This window comes from Lepus europaeus, chromosome 14, assembly GCF_033115175.1.
Source record: "Lepus europaeus isolate LE1 chromosome 14, mLepTim1.pri, whole genome shotgun sequence".
Taxonomy (NCBI): domain Eukaryota; kingdom Metazoa; phylum Chordata; class Mammalia; order Lagomorpha; family Leporidae; genus Lepus; species Lepus europaeus.
Genome location: NC_084840.1, coordinates 17,906,254 through 17,924,514, shown reverse-complemented (window position 1 = coordinate 17,924,514; position 18,261 = coordinate 17,906,254). Strand labels below are relative to the sequence as shown.

General features: G+C 49.4%; 1 protein-coding gene across 3 annotated transcripts; it reads left to right on the top strand.

Moving 5' to 3' along the window:
* The first annotated feature begins 2,777 nt into the window (after nt 1–2,777).
* Nucleotides 2,778–10,349, top strand: UBE2T (ubiquitin conjugating enzyme E2 T). Of its 3 annotated transcripts, none has more exons than XM_062211254.1 (7): nt 2,778–2,839; nt 6,808–6,980; nt 7,547–7,616; nt 8,712–8,817; nt 8,927–9,025; nt 9,175–9,258; nt 10,006–10,347. In XM_062211254.1, the coding sequence occupies exons 2-7, from the start codon at nt 6,872–6,874 to the stop codon at nt 10,129–10,131; spliced, it is 594 nt and encodes a 197-aa protein (XP_062067238.1). In that variant the 5' UTR covers nt 2,778–2,839; nt 6,808–6,871; the 3' UTR covers nt 10,132–10,347. The 3 variants fall into 3 exon arrangements, with proteins under 3 accessions (XP_062067238.1, XP_062067237.1, XP_062067239.1); XM_062211253.1 differs by lacking the exon at nt 2,778–2,839 and adding an exon at nt 3,175–3,251 and having other exon boundaries at nt 10,006–10,349; XM_062211255.1 differs by lacking the exon at nt 2,778–2,839 and having other exon boundaries at nt 6,868–6,984; nt 10,006–10,348.
* The last annotated feature ends 7,912 nt before the right edge of the window (nt 10,350–18,261 follow it).

Below are 18,261 nucleotides of genomic sequence, written 5' to 3'. Positions count from 1 at the left end.
TTATACAATCTTCTTATTAAATACTTTAAATCTCCTACATAAATACTCTAAAGAAAATATATTTCCACATACAAGTCCTGAAAATCTTGTGTATAAATAAATTTTGTATTTTTAAATGTACTGAGCCAGCTATGATATGTTCCTGTATAAAGTGAAGAGGATTTATAAAACAATTGTTCATACCTACACTTTAAAAAATAAATTAGAGAGGCTGGCACTGTGGCACAGTGGGCTAACGCCCTGGCCTGAAGCGCCGGCATCCTTTATGGGTGCCAGTTTGAGACCTGGCTGCTCCAGTTCTGATCCACCTCTCTGCTATGGCCTGGGAAAGCAGTGATAGATGGCTCAAATCCTTGGGCCCCTGCACCCGCGTGGGAGACCCAGAAGAAGCTCCTGGCTCCTGGCTTCAGACCAGCACAGCTTCAGCCATTGCAGCCAATTGGGGAGTAAACCAGAGGATGGAAGACCTCTCTCTCTCTCTCTCTCTCTCTCTCTCTGTCTCTGCCTCTCCTCTCTCTGTGTAACTCTGACTTTCAAATAAATAATCTTTTTTTTAAAAAAAATTTTAAAAAAATTAGAATACTCCATCTTTAAAACCAGTGACATCTTTTGACAGTTTTTGAAAATCTTTTGGAGCCAGCGTTGTGGGGCAGCAGGTAAAGCCACCGCCTGCAGTACAGGCATCCTATATGAGCGCTCTGGTTCAAGTCCTGGCTGCCCTACTTCCGATCCAGCTCTCTGATATGGCCTGGGGAAGCAGTAGAAGATGGCCCAACTCCCTGGGGCCCTGCACCTGCGTGGGAGACCCAGAAGAATCTGGCTCTTGGCTTCAGATTGGCTCAGCTCTGGCTGTTATGGCCATCTAGGGAGTGAACCAATGGATGGAAGACCTCTCTCTCTGCCTCTCTGTAACTCTGCCTTTCAAATAAATAAATAAATCTTAAGAAAAAAGAAAGAAAGAAAGAAAGAAAGAAAGAAGGAAGGAAGGAAGGAAGGAAGGAAGGAAGGAAGGAAGGAAGGAAAGAAAGAAAGAAAGAAAGAAAGAAAGAAAGAAAGAAAGAAAGAAAGAAAGAAAGAAAGAAAAGAAAATCTTTCAGCCTGGCCTGTGTGCCTTCCAGTTAACATATCTCCCCCTGGTGGGAAAATGGACAGTGCACACGTAATCCATGAGGTCTTTCTTCCGTCCCCATCCTGCCTTTTTACCCCCACCTGCCATATCCCTTTCCTTTGCATTTCTTTTCCATTGCCAAAATTGTGAGTATTTCTTAAAGACTGAACTATAACAGAGAGTTATAGCTGGAGAAGGAAGGAAATAAGGAAATACAGTGAAAATAAAAGTGAAACTAAGTGAAAGGCTGCAAACACAAGCAGCAGGAGTGAAATCAGCGGTGACTCCTGAATGGTGACAGAAATGATCTCACCGCAATGAGGAAATGCCAACGGTAAATGCAAAGCCCCACAGCTAACAGGAAATTAGACTGGGTAGCGACAGGATTGCTTGTGTTTCGCAGTGATTCACAGAGGGTCTACCCTCCAGCTAAGACGAGGAGCCCCAGGTAGAAGGAGTCTCAGGGGATGTACGGATGTTGAGAACGCGCCTGCCCAGTCGTGGGGAAGCGGTTTCCACTTAACTCAATGTAGAAATCACTGCTGCACTGGTTCGCAAGTTAAGGCTGAGCTCCTCTGTGCCACACACGGGGCTGAGAAAGGGAGATGGGGGTGGTCTTTCTTTCTCTTCCCAAAAGCTATCAAGTTCCAGCGCTGTCCCTTAGATCCGAGTCAGCCGGGAGCCTTTTTTTTTTTTTTTTTTTAAATTTATTTAAGAGGCAGAGTGACAGGCAGGGGAAGAGACACATGGAGAACGATCTTCCTTTCACTGTTTCACTCCCCACACGGCTGCAACAGCCAGGGCTTGTCCAGCCTGAGGCCAGGAGCCAGGAGCTCCATCGGGGTCTCTCCCGCGGGTGGCAGGGGCCCGGGCACTTGGCCCCTCCGCTGCTGCCTGCACAGGGGCGTCAGCGGGAGGAGCTGGATGGAGGCAGAGCAGCGGGGACTTGAAGGGTGCGGCCAAGCGCGCAGGTGGCGGCTCGGCTCTAAGTCCAGGTCGGCTCAGCGATAGAGGTACCTCCCGGGCCAGGAAACGCCACACGCTCTGGATGGCTTCAAAATCCGCTCTTCCGAACTTGCGCCCAGGGCAAGGATCGCTACGCACTCTTCCTGACCGATGATTGCTGACTTTGGACTTGAATTCTTCCACCATGACAGAACTCAGTACTTCCCAGGTTGCCTGCTGTGATGAAGTGGGGCAGCCGGGTCCATGTGGGATGCCGGCATCGCAGGAGGAGGCTTAACCCGCTAGAACACAACGCCAGCCCCAGGAGCTCTTAAAGTTTGAGAGAAAGTTCTCAACCCTTTAACTTTCATCCTTTGATCTGCTGCAGCAATAAAACTCTTCCACGAGCAAATTATGTAAAATGAATGAAGACAGCAATCAGATGCTCCCTCCTCCAGATTAAGTTTTTTCCGGTTCCTCTCATTGCTCCTCCTGTGAGGTGAGTTCCAGCTCCGACCTCGCGCTGACACGGTCGCCCCAGCCCGGTGAGAGACGCGGTCTGAGGGCCGGGCCGCACGGAGCAGCCCGCGGCTGGCGCGCGCTCCCATTCGAATACAGCGTGCGCGGCCGCGCTCTCCGAGCGCTGGCCAATAGGCGGCTGCGTTCCGCTCGTGGGCTTGCTGCGGACCAATCACAGCCCTCGCCTGGCCGGAGGCGGAGCTACGCCAACCGTCTGTTCCCGCGCCGACGCCAGAACCCGGTTAGTGGTCGCGCTGCGGCGTTCAGGTGGGTCGCTGTGGGGAATTCTCCGGGTTGCCGCATCACTGTCGCAGTGGGTCGTGGCGGGAAGGAGTCCTGTTTGGGGCCCACGCGGGACTTTTGCTCTCCTCCGCTCGCCGCTGTCGGGCTGAGGCTCCGGGGCAGTGGGCGCGTGGGAACTTTGCAGACTTCCCCCAGGTCTGGGGACCCGAGGCCTGGAAGAGGCTGGGGCTCGGTCCTCACAGGTCGCCCCGAGGGGGGCCGCTGTCCGAGGCCGGTGAGAACGCGGGCGCGGGTGGCCGTTCGGCAGGTGTGGGGACCAGGGGACACGGGCAGCGTGGCGGAAGCCCGAGGCTGCGGACTGGGACGCTCGGCACCGAGGCCCGCCGCCGTGACTTGGTTTTATCTTCTCGGCAATGGCTTACGAGAAGCCCGCGAGGTGGGTCATCTGGTAACTCGCCCCAGGAGGGGACATTTGGGAAAAGTCTGAAGAGTATTAACGTGAAGGAGGTCGTGTTACTGATTCTACTTAGTCTGGGAGCTGGCTTACAGCATCGGTTCTGTTTATTTCTGAAAGAACCTTGGTTGTGGGGGAGCATCATGCCCCGAGATTTAAAAAAAAAAAAAAAAAAAAGAGAGAAAGCCAACGGACTAAAATTCGTCTTTGCTAAGTTGATTAAAGAAGAGGGTCCTGACTCAGCCAGTGCTCAGATTTAGAGTTCTTTGGACGTTCCTGTGATAAGGAAGAGGCGTCCCAGTAGGTGGTTATCACAGATTGCTCCCAAGGGCTAACTCCGCAGTCTACTCCCCAGGTAATCTGGTTATAGTTAGTTTCCCAAACAGAAATAACTTGGAGAATGTGAGGAATGAAAGTTCTTACTGTAGCTTTTTTTTTTTTTTTTTTTTTTGACAGGCAGAGTGGATAGTGAGAGAGAGAGACAGAGAGAAAGGGCTTCCTTTTGCCGTTGGTTCACCCTTCAATGGCCGCTGCGGCCAGCGCATCTCGCTGATTCGAAGCCAGGAGCCAGGTGCTTCTCCTGGTCTCCTATGCAGGTGCAGGGCCCAAGGACCTGGGCCATCCTCCACTGCCTTCCCGGGCCATAGCAGAGAGCTGGCCTGGAAGAGGGGCAACCGGGACAGAATCCGGCGCCCCGACCGGGACTAGAACCCGGTGTGCCGGCGCCGCAAAGCGGAGGATTAGCCTGTTGAGCCACGGCGCCGGCCCTTACTGTAGCTTTTACAAGCTAACTGGCCTGTGGTTAGTTTAAGTCTTTATGAGTGAGTACAGTAAAAACCGGTACATCCAAACCCAGTGGAATTTAGCTTTCCTGCTGAGTACCAGATCCGGAAATGTGACTATGCCAAGACTGCGTGTCCAGATGAGGCCTTTTGTGTGATGACTCCACCTGATTTCTCACCATTTATAACAGTTTTTTATTAAGCCAGGCACTTACCTAATCAAAGAAGGAAAATAGGAACTTGCCATCAAAAAACTTTCTACTGGAACAAAATGTGACTTATTGATGATGTATAGTATAACGGAGCTTTGCTATTTAGTAGGTCTGTGGCTTGAGGTCTTTGGACCACCGGATGTATTGTAGCATTTATTTTTCCTCTGAAAATATATTTGAATATATATTTGAAATAGTTTGAAAGTGTCCATGACCCCTTGACATCTTTAATGTTGCTGAAAGTGCAGCATTATAGATTTTAGGTCATTTATGTAGTTATTATAAAAATGCTGTCTTTTTTTTTTTACTAGTGTATCTCAGAAAAGTTACTATTTTTGATGAATAATTTTTGTATTGATTGGAGTAGCCAGTGAAATAATATCACACATCACCCTTTCCTGTATCTACATGAAATATATGTGATTTTATTCCCAGGTTTAAGTATTAAAAGAAATTCACTATTTCAATCCTTAGGGTATCTTAAACTTAAATTTTTTGGTTAAGAACCCATCTTAGACTTTTTACTTGCTACATATTTTTAAAAAAGATTTATTTATTTATTTGAAAGTCAGAGTTACACAGAGAGAGAAGGAGAGGCAGGGAGAGGAGAGGTCTTCCATCTGATGGTTCACTCCCCAGTTGGCCGCAACGGCTGGAGCTGGACCGATCCGAAGCCAGGAGCCTCTTTTCTGGTCTCCCATGTGGGTGCAGGGGCCCCAGGACCTGAGCCATCTTCCCCGGCTTTTCCTAGGCCATTAGCAGGGAGCCGGATCAGGAGCGGAGCAACCAGGACACGCACCAGTGCCCATGGGGTATGCTGGCACTGCAGGTGGCAGCTTTACCCACTGTACTACAACGCTGGGTCCCAAATAAAACCTTTTTTAAAAAACACAATATATATTTCAAAGTAGCTAGAAGGGAGGATTTTGAATGTTCTCACCTCAGAGAAATGGTACATGTTTGAGATGATAATCACCTTGATTTGTACACATGATACTGATTTGTAATCATGATACATGATTGTATACATGTGTCAGCATATCACACTGCACCCCATGAATAGCTACAATTATGATGTGTCAATTTAAAAAGTAAAATCAAGGGGCCAGCCCTGTGGCATAGTGGGTAAAGCCACTGCCTGCAGTGCCAGCAACCCCTATGGGCGCCTGTTCAAGTCCCAGCTGCCTCATTTCCAACTCCCTACTAATGCACCCACGTGGGAGACCCAGAAGAGACTCCTGGCTTCAGATTAGCCCAGCTCTGGCCATTGCAGCCATTTGGGGAGTGAACCAGTGGATGGAAGAGCTCTCTCCCTCTCTGTAACTTTGCCTTTCAAATAAAATAATCTTTTTTTTTTTTTTAAATAAAATCAAATTCTGTTCAAGGGGAAAGAAAGAATTTGAAGGATAATCCAGTAGGAAAATATCTTTGAATTTCAGAATAATGAGAAATTTGATACATGAAAAGTACAAATGTAAAAATTTTAGTTGATCAAATTAACATTAAGAGTGTGAGTTTGGGGCTGGTGCAGCGGCTCACTAGACTAATCCTCTGCCTGCGGCGCTGGCCCCCCACGTTCTAGTCCTGGTTGCTCCTCTTCCAGTCCAGCTCTCTGCTATGGCATGGGAAGGCAGTGGAGGATGGCCCAAGTACTTGGGTCCCTGCACCTGCATGGGAGACCAGGAGGAAGTACCCGGCTCCTGGCTTTGGATTGGCACAGTGCCGGCCGTAGCAGCCATTAGGGGAGTGAACCAACGGAGGGAAGACCTTTCTGTCTCTCTCTCTCACTGTCTAACTCTGCGTGGCAAATAAATAAATAAATAAATAAAATAACAATAATATAATAATACATAAATAAAATCTTAAAAAAAAAGTGTGACTGAATAAAGTGGAAAGACAAGCCGCAAGCTGGAAGGTGGTATTTGTAATACTTTACCAACGACTTGGAATCGTTTGGGTAATAGCCAGAGGGAGACCTGGGGTTGAGAAGGATGTTGAGTGGACGTGTGTGTGAGTTTTTATTTTACATGAGAGAGACCTGAGCGTATTTGTTGGTGAAGGAGGGATTGCAAATACTCAAGGGAGGTGGAATAACTGGTGGAGTGGGAATCCCCAACACAGGGAGGGAACCTGCGGCGTTTACGCATCAGCTTCTGAACATCAGTGTTGACTTCTCCTGCCCGTGCTGAGCAGGTGCTCAGCTGGGATTTGTTGAGTCCCGTCGTGTGCCAGGCATGCTGAGGGTACAGTGGGGCGCATGTCAGACCCAGGCCCTGTGTGTGTTTATAATTCATTAGTTTGAACAGACATGCATTTGAAACATGTTGTATTTTTGGGTTGTAGAAGTTCTTACATTTTTTATTCTTTATTTTAAAAACTGGAATAGCTGCTAAGCTTGTAAAAAGGAACTGGGAAAAACTGACTCCTTTGTCACAACAGAAATTAATGAGAGGAATCCATTCTTACTAAATTTTTTTGTCCTTTACTAAATTGAAGATTCCACAGTCACTATTACTGTTTCATGGCTGCCTCTTTTCTCCCCAGTGCCCGCAGCCAGCTCTTCGTGTGCGTGGAGACCTGGGTGTGGTTTCACGTTTACTTGGGGATCATGCAGAGGGCTTCGCGCCTGAAGAGAGAGTTGCACATGTTGGCCACAGAGCCGCCCCCAGGCATCACGTGCTGGCAAGAAAAGGACCAGATGGATGATCTGCGAGCTCGTAGGTATCATGGAAGTCATGGCCCCATTGAAAACTACTGAAGCAGAGCTATTTCTAGATTCTTCTAAAGGAGGGAGTAGTTGTAAGATGAAAGTGCCCCATCATCTTCTACCCTAATTTGTTTACATTTCTAGGAGGCTGCTTGTCATTTCTTGCTTCTTGGCTTTTATACCATCTTTTGCTATTTGTAGCCAAGAGTGTGCCTTAGTTCTAAAGCATTGCTAAACCAAAAATCACCATCTCAAACGTCTGTGAAAGCATTCAGGAAACAGAAGTCACTGGAATACTGCAAACCAGGCAAAGCTGTATGTTCTGTTTGGTCTTGGGGCCAGCATTTTGCAACTTACGTTAAAGATGTTCTGTATGTCTTTTGTTTGATACCATCAACTTTTTGGGTATATCACCATGGTACATTGCCTGAAGACTTGTTAAAGCCCCTGAGACAATAATTGTCGTAGACCTTACTTCTCTTTTAGGATCATAGACCTCATTTGTTCCATATAGTGTGGTAATTCAAATCATCTGATTCTCTCTTAACTTTTTCATTCTTGTTTCTCTCCTTTAAGAAATACTAGGTGGATCTAACACACCTTATGAAAAAGGTGTTTTCAAGCTGGAAGTTATTATTCCTGAGAGGTTAGTCTGAATTTTTAATTTAATTTATTTTTAATTTATTTTTAAACATCATCTATTTGAAAGGCAGAGTTAGAGAGGAATTTGGTTTTCAACTTATAGTATAAGATATAATTATTATAAAATGGAATAATATAAGAGTATTGAAGTGTAGGGATTAAAGGACCTGGATTTTAATCCTGTTCTTATCAGGAGTTAATGTGACTTCTGCAAGTTATTTTGTCTTTTTTGGAGTTCAATTTCCTTTTCTAAAATAATTGACTAGGTCACGTGTAAGCTGCCTGCTTTTTAGAATGTGGTTAAATATGCATAACAAAATTGACCATTTTGCCCATTTTTAAGTGGCATTAAATGTTTTCACATTGTTGAACCGCCAGCATCTATCTGCAGATGCTCCCAGCCTGCAACTTCACACGCATTCAGCAGTCACTTCCCATCCCTTCGTGCCCCAAGCCCATAGCAACAACCACATCCTTTCCATTTCAGTGTTGAGGCCCCTTTTTATTCAGGTCTCCTTTAAGGCTCTGATCAGTAAGTTCATAGTTGTAGCTTTGTGTAAAATGGGGAAGGGAAGAATTGAATATGTGTTGAAATATGGCTATCTGGTGCCTGGGTCAGATCCTGGACTAACTTGAGAGGCTACTGAGAGGGTAGTTTATGGTCATGTCATACCTAAGTTCTGGAAATAGACTAGGAACTTTCCAAGGCTTGTGTCTCACTCAATGATGTGATAACCAAATGCAATGTGTAAATCTTAATGCGGTCTGTTTGAAAACCCAACTATAAAAAAATTGGGGAAGGGGATAGTTAAGGAAATTTGATTAGTGATATTAAAGAATTATTTAAAAATTTTTTCAGGGTGTAATAGCACTGCAGTTATATAGGGGACTGACCTTATTCATAGGAGATACATGTGGAAGTGTTCAGAAATTTGAGAAGAAATTTGCCCCCTAAAGGTCATCTTCCTGATATTTTTTGATATTAGCACCAGCATTATGTACATACATAAATGTTTGTGTGAGTGAGAGACCAGGAAACTATTTAAAATGTGTTCAGAGCAATATTATAATGAAAACCCTCTGTTCTGTGCATTCAAAGGTACCCGTTTGAACCTCCTCAGATCCGATTTCTGACTCCAATTTATCATCCAAACATTGATTCTGCTGGGAGAATTTGTCTGGATGTTCTCAAATTGCCACCAAAAGTGAGTAACGGGTGAGGAGTTGACTCTGTCTTTGTGTTTTCTTCGTCTGTAAAGTCCGAATTAGCACGTCACATTCTAGTGTAGAAGGAGCTGCTATCTGTCTGTGCAGGGAGCCTGGAGGCCGTCCCTCAACATCGCCACTGTGCTGACCTCTATTCAGCTGCTCATGTCAGAACCCAACCCTGATGACCCGCTGATGGCTGACATTGTAGGTACCTGCGTTTCCTCGTAGCGGGCGTCCTGCTGGCTTTGCACTCTCAGTGCTTGCTGTGTGACGTTTCGATGGCTGTGGTAGCTGGGGCCTACCACTGCAACTCATTTTGTCTCTGTTAACTCTTTGGTTTGATTCCATTTTAGTCCTCAGAATTTAAATATAACAAGCCAGTCTTCCTCAAGAATGCCAGGCTGTGGACAGAGAAACATGCGAGACAAACAGAGAGGGTATGATGTTTGCCACCTTTATTGGTTCATTAAGTGTGTATGTGTCTGTATATTCTAAGGGATGCTTAGTAGATTGGCCCAGTTTGTACTGCACCCAGAGTGACCAGTTGATCTTCTCCTGTTGCAACCTTCTTCGTGGTCACTCAGCAGAATAGCCTGGCAGCGTACCCAGTAGTAAGTTCTTCTTAACAGCTGTCGTCTGCCGGTGACACCAGAGGGCAGGCAGCATGTGGTTAAATTATATATATATATGATCTGTTATAATAACTTACAGTTATATGTAAATTATATGTAGTGATGTATACATGCATGAATTTGTGTATAAACGTATGTTAATTTTTAGGGTAGCAGGGATAGAAGGGAAGTGACTCAGATTTTTTTTTCTAAGTTATCTTTTTTATCACAAAGGAATTTATAGGGGAAAGGGTGTGGGTAGGGGGAAATAATACATTTTTTTTAATTTGACATTTTTTCTGGGCCATTCTTGGGAGAAGGAAAAACTCCCCCAACTTAAATTGGTAAGATTTCCTCATTTAACAGAACACAGATTGCAGGAATATGGAAATGAGCACGTCCTAAAGAAATAAAAATATTTTAACACAAAAAAATTGAGAAGGTGCTTTTGGAGGTAATATGATAGCACAGTGCAGTGTACAGTATTGCGGCCGAGAAGGACCTGGAACTGACACAGCCCATTTGTCCATCCTGACATTTGTGGACCCTGACCTTTACCTGGTCTGCTCTTAGATGGAAGAGGAAGAAGTGCTTGACGATCTGCCAGAGGCCGATGACTCCAGAGTACACAACCCCGCACAGAAGAGGAAAGCCACACAGCTAGGAGGCACCGAAAAGAAATTTCACTTTGATGTTTAGGGGTTTGTGTGGGTCCCTCTTAGTTATAGTTAATACAGTCTTTGTTGACATGGTCTCATTTGCCTACCACTCTTGAATTTTTTTTTTTTAATTCAGTGACATCGTTTTTTGTATCCTATAAAAGACCCTGTATGTTTATGTATGTTGCTGTACAGTGAATCTCTGTAGTTTTATTTATCTTGTACATACATATTTTGAAACCTTTTAAACATGAAAAATAAATCATCAGTTAATGTTGAGTAAGTATGTGTTTATCTTGAATGTGTGTCTGGAGTGAAGTGGCCAAAGAGCTATATAATCAGGATATTAAAGTGTGTGGAGTTGTGGTCTTTATTCTGCCAACTTAGCACCATCACAGGGGACACTGAATGCTTGACGGAAGTGTAAAATAGCTGTTAGAAACAATTCAGTTACCCCTGAGTTTTCAGGGATTCTAGCTTTCTAAAAGGCTAAAAAGATGTAGAAATAAGGTAAAGAACTGCTAAATTTTTTTAAAGATTTATTTATTTATTTTGAAGGTCAGAGTTACAGAGAAAGGGGGAGAGACAGAGATCTTCATCCACTGTTTTACCCCCCAGATGTCTGCAATGGCCATGCTGGGCCAGCTTCATCCAGTTCTCCTGTGTGATTGGCAGGGACCCAAACACTTGGGCCATCTTTCGCTGTTTTCCCAGGCCATTAGAAGGGAGGTGGATCAGCAGGAGCAGCCAGGACACAACTCAGCACCCATATGGAACGCTGGCATCTCAGGCAGTAGATTTACGTACTATGCCACAATGCTGCTGCCACTAATTTTTGTTTTAAGATTTTATTTATTTACTTGAGAGGTAGAGTTACAGAGAGAGGGAGAGACAGAAAGGTCTTCCATCTGCTGGTCTTCCATCTGGCCCCAAATGTCCAGAACTGCCGGAGCCAGGCCTACCTGAAGCCAAGAGCTTCTTCCAGGTCTCCCATGTGAGTGCAGGGGCCCAATTGGGCCATCTTCCACTGCTTTCCCAGCCATAGCAGAGAGCTGGATGGGAAGAGGAGCAGCTGGGACCAGAATTTGCACCCATGTGGGATGCCAGTGCTGCAGGTGGAGGCTTAGCCCACTACACCACAATGCCAGCCTCACAATTGTTTTTTAAGATTGACTGATTTGAAAGGCAGAGAAGGAGGGAGAGACAGATCCTCCGTCCATTGGTTCACTCTCCAAATGGCCTCAACAGCAAAGGCCTGCCAGGCTGAAGCCAGGAACCGGAAGTCAGTCTGTTGTCCAGGTTCTGCATAGGCAGGAAATGAGTCAGGTGTTGAACCCAGGCATTCCCGTGTGGGGCGTGGGAAGCTTGAGTGCCCGGCCGAACACTCCCACCCTGCAGCTTTCACTCTGACTCGGCTGGTCAGTGACTGGTGTAGCTGATCTGCCCAGCAGACGTTGAGTGCACGCCTGTCTCACAGATTTGAGTGGTGACCCATTGGAGAGGGACGCGGTTGCATTCTGAGGAATGTAAATATTGGAACCGCCTAGGCAGAGAAAGGACCAGCATGCCCCGTCCGTTCCCAGGTGGAGCGATGACGATTTACGACACACCACGCCTGTGCAGTGCGCTCTGACCAGGCGGTTTTCATTCCTTGCACCCTTCTCTGAGGAGCCTTCTGCTATACAGCATACTTGGTGATGAGATATGTGAATTATGTAACCTGTGATGACCAGGTGATGACAAATTCCTGGGGACGGCGCCGTGGCGCAGTGGGCTAAGCCTCTGCCTACGGTGCTGGCGTCCTATATGGGCACCAGTTTGTGTCCCGGCTGCTCGACTTCCAATCCCAAGTGCTTGGGCCCCTGCACCTGCATGGGAGACCTGGAAAAGAAGCTCCTGGCTCCTGGCTTCGTATTGGCCCAGTTCTGGCTGTTGTGGCCATCTGGGGGATGAACCAGCAGATGGAAGACCTCTCTCCATCTCTCCTTCTCTCTGTAGCTTTACCTTTCAAATCTTAAAATATATATATATTCCTAAACTCTGTAAAATTCTTGGACCCACTTCTCAGTTACCTTTCTATCTTTTTTTTTTTTTTTTAATTTATTTGACAGAGTTATAGACAGAGAGAGACAGAGACAGAGAAAGGTCTTCCTTCCGCTGGTTCACCCCCAAATGGCCGCTATGGCTGGTGCTGTGCCAGTTCGAAGCCAGGAGCCAGGTGCTTCCTCCTGGTCTCCCATGCAGGTGCAGGGCCCAAGGACTTGGGCCAACCTCCACTGCCCTCCCGGGCCACAGCAGAGAGCTGGACTGGAAGAGGAGCAACCGGAACTAAAACCTGGCACCCATATGGGATGCTGGCCCACAGGCGGAGGATTAACCAAGTGAGCCATGGCACTGGCCCCGTACCTTTCTCTTCTTAAAGCTCAGGAATTGTTTGTTCCAGGCTTGTCTCATACTTGGGGATGCTTAGTCAGAACCAGGGTTTCTAGATAGAACAAAGCCTACAAGCGGATACACTCAGGGTGAGTGAAGTCCATCCAAGTGGCGTGATGAAGGAAGTGCACTGCTCGTGAGACGGGAAGTCTGGGCATCGGGCAAGCGTCTGGATGCTGGGCTCAGAGGCTCAGCAGGATCCTCAAGATCTCGAGCTCTTCCCTGCCACCGTGGTATCGCTTCACGGGCGTTTCAGTCCTGAACTTTCTACCCTCTTACGGTGACTGCCAGCAGCGGTCCCAGCAGGCTGAGGGGCTTCACTCTCCATGGAACGCAGGTGCTGGGACAGGGCCACCCTGAAAGCAGCCACTGGCCAGGGACATGGCACGTGCTGGGTGGTCTGGGCTGTACACAGATGTGAAATGACAGGTGCACTTAGAGAAAAGTATAGAAAATCTCCTAAGGACAAAGCCCCCTTCACATGGAAGCTGTCACCAGGTCTGGTCAGCTCTACCAGCTGCTCCCCCCTCCTAGCATGAGGCCACGCCCCGTCATCTCACCTGCTCTGCAGCACAGACTGCCACCTATTTTCCTCGCCTCCGTCCTTGACCCTTGCCAGTCCGTGTTCCTCACAGCAGCAACAATCATCTTTTGATCACTGCCAGTCAGATTTGGCTTCCCTTCCTAAGGCCCTCCTAGCGGCTTGCTTTTGCAGTGGGAACAGAAATCCAGTGTCTTCTGATCCATAAGATGCCGCGCGGTCTGGCCCCTGCTTGCTTTGTCCGTCCCCGAGTCCCCTTGACCCTTACACGTACTGGCCACACTTCCTGCATTCCATCCCTTGGACACAGCCCCTGCCTGCTCAGGACTTTCCCATGTGCTAGTGCCTCTGTCCCCTGCGTTCCCAGTGATGGTCTCAGTTGTCCCAGAAGCCCCTGTCTCTCCCATCTAAGGGAGCCCTAGAGCCTCACTCTCCAGCCCGTTACCGACATCGGCTTCCTCATAGAACTTGCACCTGGCTGACACTGTGATTGGGGCGTGGTGGCCGGAAGCCACTTCCCTGCAGAACCACAAGTTACTAGAAGTCATCCATCCAGCTCTCTGCCTTCACACACATACAGGACCTGGGCCAGGGAGTGGGGATGCCGTGCACACGGCTTAGGAACGCTGAGGCCCCTGTCCAGGCCTGGGGAGGACGGGAAAGCGGTAAAAGCAGGGCCGCTGCTTCCAGCCTCGGTGGCGCTGCCTCCAACCGTGCGAGCTTAGCTTCTGCTCAGTCTTTGTTTCAGTTTTTCTTCTGTCAAGTGGGGAGAAGGGTGGAACTTGAGGGTTGAATGAAGGGATGCCTTAAAGCTGGGCAGAGCTAACAGGGAGCCCTCAGTGGGGGCCTGGGGCAGGAGACGGGTCCACCGGGGGTTGGGCCCCAAGGAGCTTCCCTGCCTTTGGCCTGCCTGCCCGTCTGTGCCATCCCTAGGACGTGCAAGCTGAGTGTTCTCTCCACGCCACACCCCTAATTAAAGAGGAGAGATGACATCCATGATGGATCATCTAAACACTGCAGGTTCCAAGACCCCTCTCCTGCTGTTCCCCATCCCCTTCTCCACCTCGCCCCCAAAAGCTATCTAAATAAGAACAGATTTTACCACCCACCTAGCGGGCAGGCTCTACGCTCAGGCTGGGACCAGCTATTTATCCTCTGGGTGCTGCGGGAATTCAACACACACAAATAAAGCTGCGTTTCCAGCCCAGTGTGTATTTTTCCATCAGCGCGCAGCCCCGCCTTGCCAGGTTGCCTTGTTTAGGTTGGGGCAGCCTGAGGGAGGGAGGACGGGGAGGGGTGTGGGGCTGTGATTCCAGAACCTGCTCCCCGGGATGGCCAGCTGCAGGGCAGCGTGCAGTCCAGACTCCACACGGCTGCCGGAGGAGCTGGAGAGAGGCTGAGGCGATGGACACACAGCCGTGCCCTGCGGAGAAACACCACATTCCACTTTGTGCTTGCTTCCTGGCGCGATGCTCCTGCCTCCTGCCTCGGCCCCCAGAGCGTGCACATCCCTCCTCCCACTCGGTTTATATCGGGGATGTCAGGTTACCCGGAGTCTGTCCCCTCCCACCTCCATCCTGTCCCCCCTCCAGGGGTTTCCTCTCCACGTGCTCGTTTTCCTTGTTCACCTCCCCCCATCCCACATCCGACCAGACTGTGTCCCCTGCCTTCCATCTTTTTATTTTTTTAAGATTTATTTATTTTATTTGAAAGAGTTAGAGAGAGGGAGACTGCCAGGGACAGAGACCTTCCATCTGCTGGTAACCAGATGGTCACATGGCCAGGGCCGGGCCAGGCTGAAGCCAGGAGCCTGGAGCCTCTTCTGGGTCTCCCATGTGGGTGCAGGGGCCCAAGCTCTTGGGCCATCCTCCGCTACTTCCCCAGGCGCATTAGCAGGGAGCCAGATCAGAAGTGGAGCAGTCAAGTCGAGTCATAGGCAAAGGCTTAACCTACCTGCCACCACACCGACCGGAAACTGTGCTTCAAACAAGGATGTGCCCGAGGGTTCCTACCCCCAAGCTCCCATCAGAGGCAACCTCCGCTAGGGCTGAGTCCTTAGTCTCCAGGTCCTCTTGACCTGGGAGTTACTGCCAGGCATCAAGCTAAAGTCTTTTTTTTTTTTTTTTTTTTTGACAGGCAGAGTGGACAGTGAGAGAGAGAAGCAGAGAGAAAGGTCTTCCTTTTGCCATTGGTTCACCCTCCAATGGCCGCTGCAGCCGGCGCGCTGTGGCCGGCGCACCGCGCTGATCCGATGGCAGGAGCCAGGGGCTTCTCCTGGTCTCCCATGGGGTACAGGGCCCAAGGACTTGGGCCATCCTCCACTGCACTCCCTGGCCACAGCAGAGAGCTGGCCTGGAAGAGGGGCAACTGGGACAGAATCCGGTGCCCCAGCCGGGACTAGAACCCGGTGTGCCAGTGCCGCAAGGCGGAGGATTAGCCTAGTGAGCTGCGGCGCCGGCCAAGCTAAAGTGTTTATATAAGAAATTTGAAAATCTTTCCAGTAACCTTCAGTGTTCAGGTATGACCACTCCCATTTTACTGATGATGCAACTGAGACTCAGAGAAATTGTCAAGAAAACTTACAGGGCCAGTGTTGTGACGCCATGGGTTACGTCACCGGCTGCGGTGCCGGCACCCCCTATAGGAGCACCGGTGTGAGTCCCAGCTGCTCCACTTTTGATCTACTTCTTTGCTAATGCGCCTGGAAAAGTGCAGAAGATGGCCCAAATATTTGGGCCCTGGCCATCCATAAAGGAGACTGGGATGGAGTTCCGGGCTCCTGCCTTCAGCCTGCCCAGCACTGGTGTTGCCGCTATCTGGGGAGTGACCCAGACACTAAGTCCAGGTAAGTGACAGAAATGCCAAGTCTCAAGTGAGTTGGCGGTTATGGTTCACAAGCTGTGCTCCAGCCCAGGTACAGGCGCTCAACTCATTGCCATCGGTGTTCGCTGCTTTCCTAGGCGACAACACACACACTGGCGTCGCTACACCCTTGCAGTGTAGACACTCCAGTGCTTTCCTCTCAGCTCCAGCAAAGTTCCCAGGTCAAGTCCCACTGCAGGGCCTGGGGTACGAGCCCCATCCCTGGACCAAGCACAGTGGCAGGGGAGAGGGGAAGATCATTTGGACTGGCTCATATTCCCATCCCGCAGAGCCTGCGTGGGGCCAGCTGCACCTGAACCACGTGCAGCAGGCGGCACAGGGGGGCTGCCCTAAGGAAAGCCAGACAGATGTCTTCAGAAGAACGGAAGTGACCACCAGACAGGCAAAAGCAACAGGTGGCCGAGACGGTGGGCGACGCCTACCCTGGAGGAATGAGCACCTACGATGGTGGGATTTCCACTGCTGTGGTGGCCAGCGCAGGGGTCAGTACAGAGGACCAGGGAACCGATGGTCCCTCAGGTCTCACTGTATTACCGCCTGCCCACTCTGCAGGGTGACACAGTGGCAGCTCTCGGGGACAGGAATGGTTTTTTTTTTTTTTTTTTTTTTTGACAGGCAGAGTGGATAGTGAGAGAGAGAGAGAGACAGAGAGAAAGGTCTTCCTTTTTGCCGTTGGTTCACCCTCCAATGGCCGCTGTGGCCGGCGCGCTGCGGCCGGCGCACCACGCTGATCCGATGGCAGGAGCCAGGCGCTTTTCCCGGTCTCCCATGGGGTGCAGGGCCCAAGGACTTGGGCCATCCTCCACTGCCTTCCCGGGCCATAGCAGAGAGCTGGCCTGGAAGAGGGGCAACCGGGATAGAATCCGGTGCCCCGACCGGGACTAGAACCCGGTGTGCCGGCGCCGCAAGGCGGAGGATTAGCCTGTTAAGCCATGGCGCCGGCCGAGGAATGGTTTTGTCTCTACCTGATTCGCATCTCCTGGCCGAATAGCCCCGTTCGGTTGGGAAACAGACTCTTCACAGATATACTCAGGTAAATTTCTTAATTTTCTTTGTTTTGTTCGACAGAAAGTAATTGAGCACCTTGAGCCAGGGCCGGTGCTTAGAGGACTGAGGTGAGAGCGGTGAATGAGCCACGTGGTCCCCGCTGTCTTGGAACTTTCTCGCTATGCCTCCGTAGTGTCCATTCTGAGAGAAGGAGCCCTACCCACAGCCTTTGCTCAAGGGGAAGCCTGGAGCAGTCATTCTTTGTCCAAAATGACCCCACAGAAGCACAGCCATGCACACACTGCAGTTAGTGGGTCAGGACAGAGTGGCCTAAGTGAGGTCAGCCCCTACAATGTGGCCTAGCGTAGAGAAAACAGCTGGGCCACTCAGATTCTCTCTCAATCTCTCAGGACGCTGCCCTGGGCATTACCAACAGAAAACGAGGCAATTGGTCCAGGATGCATAGAGAGGACCTGAGAAAGCACTGGGACCAGTGAGGCCCGAGCAAGCAGAAGTCGCACATCATAACCACAGGCAAGGAGTCGGCAGAAGCAGCCAGGGGGTCTGGGGCCGGGCACAGCGAGTTAGGCTGCGGCCTGTGGCACCAGCAGAGCACGCAGGTGCGGGCTGGAGGCCCAGCTGCTTCCAGTCCAGCTCTCTCTGCTAATGCACCTGGGAAGGCAGCAGAAGACGGCTCAAGTGCTCAAGCCCTGCCACTCATATGGGAGACCCAGATGGAGTTCCTGGTTCCTGGCTCTGGCCCAGCCCCAGCCTGGCTGTTCGAGATGTGAACCAGCAAGCGGAGGGTCTCTGTCTGTCTTTCCCTGTCACTCTGGCTTTCACATAAATCTTAGAAAAGCAGCAGCAGCAGCAGCAGCAGCAGCAAGACTTAAAAAAAATCAATCACAAAATTATATTCCTTTGACCTAGAAATTCCACTTCTGGGAATTTATCTTAGAGATATACATGTGCTAAATGACATCCATCCAAGGTTACTGGTAGGGTCATTTGTAAGGGCAAAAGATTAAGCAACCAAAGCTCAATCAGAAGGAATGGTGAGATAAAATTAAGACACCTCCACATAATGAGATATGAGCTGCTGTAAAAGAGAGAGAGCAGGAGAGAGCGAGCGAGCGAGCTTTCTTCACCGACATGGAAACATCCTTGGGCTATATGAAAATATGAAAAAGGGCCCGTGTTTTGCCTAGCGGGCTCAGCTGCCATCTGCCACACTAGTATCCCATTACCGTGCCTGGGAAGGCAGCAGAGGACAGGCCAAGTGCCTGGGCCCTGTCACCTGTGCGGGAGACCTGGATGGAGTTCCAG